The sequence below is a fragment of the Marmota flaviventris genome, chromosome 9 (assembly GCF_047511675.1).
Source record: "Marmota flaviventris isolate mMarFla1 chromosome 9, mMarFla1.hap1, whole genome shotgun sequence".
NCBI classification, from domain to species: Eukaryota; Metazoa; Chordata; class Mammalia; order Rodentia; family Sciuridae; genus Marmota; species Marmota flaviventris.
Genome location: NC_092506.1, coordinates 28933411 through 28939410, shown reverse-complemented (window position 1 = coordinate 28939410; position 6000 = coordinate 28933411). Strand labels below are relative to the sequence as shown.

The 6000-nt window shown below is 43.5% G+C and overlaps 1 protein-coding gene across 1 annotated transcript; it reads left to right on the top strand.

The window, feature by feature from the left end:
- Positions 1-2669: 2669 nt before the first annotated feature.
- On the top strand, positions 2670-5801 carry Rag1 (recombination activating 1). The gene has a single exon (XM_027936383.2). The coding sequence runs from the start codon at positions 2670-2672 to the stop codon at positions 5799-5801; it is 3132 nt and encodes a 1043-aa protein (XP_027792184.2).
- The last annotated feature ends 199 nt before the right edge of the window (positions 5802-6000 follow it).

Below are 6000 nucleotides of genomic sequence, written 5' to 3'. Positions count from 1 at the left end.
AACTTAGTGAGACTCTATATCAAAATAAAGTAAAAAGGACTAGGGAATGCAGCTCTATGGTAGAACACTTGCCCAGCAGGTTCCACCCCTTTGAGTGGCAGTCTGCAAGTCATTGAGCATAAAAATAAAGCATTCTGGGACGATTGGTCAAATTGGGTCTAGAGGGTACTCAGATGGCACTGACGGACTTCAATACACCCCTTCTGGTGCCTACACTACAACCCAGACTGGTAGAGTTTTCTGGCATATATACCTTTTTTTACTGGAAAAAAATCATTCCTTCCATCTGTTCTTATTACAATCTGTAGCGCTAATGACCATTGACCAGCAATGACTTTCAGAATGACCTGTGTGAATTTTATCTGAAACCACTTGAAATTCTCATCTTCAAAGTCCTTCAGCCTCTTAGTATGTGCATACTGTAGTTTGTTGAGGTTTAAAGAGCTCTGTGGTTTTTTTTTGTTTGTTTGTTTCTAATGTAGACACAGCCTTATAATTTACAGCAGCATTCACTAATTAAAACTGTAAGCATAATTACTATCCATGATACTTATTATTAGTTTGCATCCATAAAGCTCAAAATTCACTTCATCCTTTCAAGTAGTGAATAATTAGTTTCTTTGGGTTTGTAGCTTTATCATCCCTTTATGACCTGTTTGGAAGAAATAAACAACCAATCTCCCGGAAGACTGCTTTAAAAAGCTAGAAATATATTGTCCAGCTAGTGCAATGAGGCTAATACAATGTGGAAAATATTGCTTTTCTTTGGTTTTAGTAGCCAGTTTATCTTTGCATTTATTCACAAATAAATGTTGAGTACCTAATGTGTACCAGGAACCTTGGGGAGACAAAGATGAATCACTCACCAATTCTATCTAGAAAGACACAGAAAGACATATGTTTTTGTGGAAAGGAAATTAAATTTTACTTGTATACACAGTATTTAAAACCACACACACACACACACACACACACACACACACACACATGCACATGGTTTAAATGTCCCTGAGCACTGTCAGAACAGGGAATGACTAGTATTTGCTGTATGACTAGCACCAAACATAATATATTAAAATATGAGAATTAATAAATAACTTGGAAACACAGAACAAATGAATCTTTTTTTAAGCATATGACTCAACATTATTTATTTAATTTCTTTTTTTCTCTTTCTATATGTTTTATTGGTACATTGCAGTTGCACATAGTGATGGAATTTGTTGTTACATATTTGTTCATGCACAAAACATAACAATATAACTTGGCCAATATCACTCCCCAGCCCTTCCCCCTTCCTCTCCTTCTCTCATCCTGGTCCCTTTCCTCTACTCGGATGGTCTCACTTTATTTTCATGAGAATATCTCCCCATTTTTATTTTCCTTTTTCTTCTTCAGTTTCCCCTTATGAGACCTTCTGAGTTCGGCTTATTTCACTTAACATAATGGTCTCTAGTTACATCCATTTTCCTACAAATAATATACTTTTATTTTTCTTTATGTCTGAAAACTCTATTGTGTGTATATACCACATTTTCTTCATCTATTCATTGATATACCTGTAGGCTGGTTCCATAGTTTGGCTATTGTGAATGGTACTGCTATAAACATGGGTGTGCATGTGTCACTGGAGTAAGATGACTTTAATTCTTTTGGATAAATACCAAGGAGTGGTATAGCTGAGTCATATGATTGTTCTATGCCTGGTCTCCGTACTGATTTTTATGTTGGTTGTACTAATTTACAATCCCACCAACAGTGTAAAAATGTTCCTTTTCCCCTCACATCCTCTCTAGCATTTATTATTTTTATGCTTGATGACTTGTCTTTCTGACTGGTGTGAGATGAAATCTCAGTGTAATTTTGATTTGCATTTCCCAAGTTTTTAATGATGTTGAAAATTTTTTCATGTATTTCTTGTCCATTGGTATTTCTTCTTTTGAGAAGTGTCTGTTTAATTCTTTTGCTCATTTATTAATTGGGTTATTTGGTTTTTTTGGTGTTAAGTTCTCTTTTTCAGTTTTTATATATTCTAGATATTAATCCTTTGTCAGAAGAGTAACTAGCAGAGATTTTCTCCCATTCTGTGGGTTCTTTCTTCCCATTCCTAATTGTTCCCGTTGCTGTGCAGAAGCTGGTTAATTTGATGTCATCCCATTTATTCAGTCTTGGCATTGTTCCCTGAGCTTTAGGGGTCCTATTGAGAAAGTCGGTGCCTTCGACATTCATATGTTGGAGTGTTGACCCTATGTTTTCTACTAGGATTTGCATAGTTTCTGGTCTAATTTATATTTTTTGATTGATTTTGAGTTAATTTTTATGCAGGGTAAGAGATAAGGGTGTAGTTTCATTCCATGTATATATAACCAGTTTTCCCAGGAGCATTTGTTTAAAAGACTGTCTTTATTCCAAGTATGTTTTTGGCACCTTTATCAAGGATCTCAGAGCTGTAAACACGTGGGTTTGTCTCTGTGTCTTCCATTCTGTACTGTTGTCTGTGTATCTGTTTTCACTTCAGTACATACAGTTTTTGTTATCACCAGATAGGGTGATGCCGATGAGTCCTTGAGTGCATCAATTTCTATTATTTCCAAGATATATCAATGGAATATTGACATTTTTTTCTAATCTGACTTGTTTTTTGCTGTCCCCAGGTACCTCAGCTAAGCATGGCTGTCTCCTTGCCGCCCACCTTGGGAATCAGTTCTGCACCCGATGAAATTCAACACCCACATATGAAGTTTTCAGAGTGGAAATTTAAACTATTCAGGGTGAGATCCTTTGAAAAGACAACTGATGAAACTCAAAAGGAAAAAAAGGATTCCTTGGAAGGAAAACCTTCTCTGGAGCAATCCCCAGCAGTCCTGGACAAGTCTGGTGGCCCAAAGCCAGTCCTGACTCAACCAGCTCTGAAGGGCCATCCTAAGTTTTCAAAGAAATCCCACGACAGTGGGAAAGCAAGAGACAAAGCAGTTCACCAAGCCAACCTTCGACACTTCTGCCGCATCTGTGGGAATTCTTTTAAAACAGATAAGCACGACAGGAGATACCCAGTCCATGGGCCTGTGGATGCTAAAACCCAAATCCTCTTACGAAAGAAGGAAAAGAGAGTCACTTCCTGGCCAGACCTCATCGCCAGGGTTTTCCGAATCGATGTGAAGGCAGATGTTGACTCCATCCACCCCACCCAGTTCTGCCAGAACTGCTGGGGCATTATGCACAGGAAGTTTAGCAGCGCCCCACGTGAGGTTTACTTCCCAAGGAATGCGACCATGGAGTGGCATCCCCACACACCATCCTGCGACATCTGCCACACTGCCCGCCGGGGCCTCAAGAGGAAGAGCCATCAGCCAAACCTGCAGCTCAGCAAAAAACTCAAAACTGTGCTTGACCGAGCAAGACAAGCCCGTCAGCGCAAGAGAAGAGCTCAGGCAAGGATCAGTAGCAAGGAGGTCATGAAGAAGATCACCAACTGCAATCAGATCCATCTGAGTACCAAGCTCCTGGCCGTGGACTTCCCAGCACACTTTGTGAAATCCATCTCCTGCCAGATTTGTGAACACATTCTGGCCGACCCTGTGGAGACCAGCTGTAAGCATGTGTTTTGCAGGATCTGCATTCTCAGATGCCTCAAAGTCATGGGCAGCTATTGTCCCTCTTGTCGATATCCGTGCTTCCCCACCGACCTGGAGAGTCCAGTGAAGTCCTTCCTGAGCATCTTGAATTCCCTGGTGGTGAAATGCCCAGCAGAAGAGTGCAATGAAGAGATCAGCTTGGAAAAATATAATCACCATGTCTCAAGCCACAAGGAATCCAAAGAGACTTTTGTGCATATTAATAAAGGAGGCAGACCCCGTCAACATCTTCTGTCACTCACTCGAAGAGCTCAGAAGCACCGGCTGAGGGAGCTGAAGATGCAAGTCAAGGCTTTTGCTGACAAAGAAGAAGGTGGAGATGTGAAGTCTGTGTGCCTGACTTTGTTCCTGCTGGCCCTGAGGGCAAGAAATGAGCACAGACAAGCCGATGAGCTGGAGGCCATCATGCAGGGACGGGGCTCTGATCTGCCGCCTGCTGTTTGCTTGGCCATTCGTGTCAACACCTTCCTCAGCTGTAGTCAGTACCACAAGATGTACAGGACTGTGAAAGCCATCACAGGGAGGCAGATTTTTCAGCCTCTGCATGCCCTTCGCAATGCAGAGAAGATCCTTCTGCCAGGCTACCACCCCTTTGAGTGGCAGCCACCTCTGAAGAATGTGTCTTCAAATACCGATGTTGGCATTATTGATGGGCTGTCTGGACTTTCCTCCTCGGTGGATGATTACCCAGTAGACACCATTGCAAAGAGATTCCGCTACGATGCAGCTTTGGTGTCTGCCTTGATGGACATGGAGGAAGACATCTTGGAAGGCATGAGATCCCAAGACCTTGATGACTACCTGAACGGTCCCTTCACTGTCGTGGTGAAGGAGTCTTGTGATGGCATGGGAGACGTGAGCGAAAAGCATGGGAGTGGGCCAGCAGTTCCGGAAAAGGCAGTTCGCTTTTCATTCACCATCATGAAAATTTCAATAGCACATGGCGCCCAGAATGTGAAGGTGTTTGAGGAGGGCAAACCTAACTCCGAACTGTGTTGCAAGCCATTGTGCCTTATGCTGGCAGATGAGTCTGACCACGAGACCCTGACTGCCATTCTGAGCCCTCTGATTGCCGAGAGGGAAGCCATGAAGAGCAGCGAACTGATGCTGGAGATGGGAGGCATCCTCAGGACCTTCAAGTTCATCTTCAGGGGAACTGGATACGATGAAAAACTTGTCCGGGAAGTGGAAGGCCTCGAGGCGTCTGGCTCAGTCTACATTTGTACACTTTGTGATGCCACCCGCTTGGAAGCCTCTCAAAATCTTGTCTTCCACTCCATAACGAGAAGCCATGCTGAGAATCTGGAGCGCTACGAGGTCTGGCGCTCCAACCCGTACCACGAGTCTGTGGAAGAACTGCGGGATCGAGTGAAAGGGGTCTCTGCCAAGCCTTTTATTGAGACAGTCCCTTCCATAGATGCACTCCACTGTGACATCGGCAATGCAGCTGAGTTCTACAAGATTTTCCAGCTGGAGATAGGAGAGGTATATAAAAATCCCAATGCCTCCAAAGAGGAAAGGAAAAGATGGCAGGCCACCCTGGACAAGCATCTCCGGAAGAAGATGAACCTGAAGCCAATCATGAGGATGAATGGCAACTTTGCCAGGAAGCTCATGACCAAAGAGACTGTGGAGGCAGTGTGTGAATTAATTCCTTCTGCAGAGAGGCACGAAGCTCTCAGGGAGCTGATGGACCTTTACCTGAAGATGAAACCCGTGTGGCGCTCCTCATGCCCTGCTAAAGAGTGCCCAGAGTCCCTCTGCCAGTATAGCTTCAACTCACAGCGTTTTGCTGAGCTCCTCTCTACCAAGTTCAAGTATAGATACGAGGGCAAAATCACCAACTATTTTCACAAAACCTTGGCGCATGTGCCTGAAATTATCGAGAGGGATGGCTCTATCGGGGCCTGGGCAAGTGAGGGAAATGAGTCTGGCAATAAACTATTTAGGCGCTTCCGGAAAATGAATGCCAGGCAGTCTAAGTGCTATGAAATGGAAGATGTCCTGAAGCACCACTGGCTGTATACTTCCAAATACCTCCAGAAGTTTATGAACGCTCATAATGCATTAAAAAGCTCTGGGTTTACCATGAACTCAAAGGCAAACTTAGGGGACCCATTAGGCATAGAAGACTCTCTGGAAAGCCAAGATTCAATGGAGTTTTAAGGGCAACCACTTATGAGTTGTTTTTTGCAAATGAGTGTTCCTTTGGGTTGCACTGAGGTCTTCCCCTAGTTCCCTTCACTACTGTGGGTTGGGCTTCATCACCCAGGAGGTGGTAGGCTGAAGTGAGAGGGAGCAGATGCTGTAACAGTATCAGAAATGGATAACTGATGAGCTGATTGCTTGAGCCATTTCGGGAGCT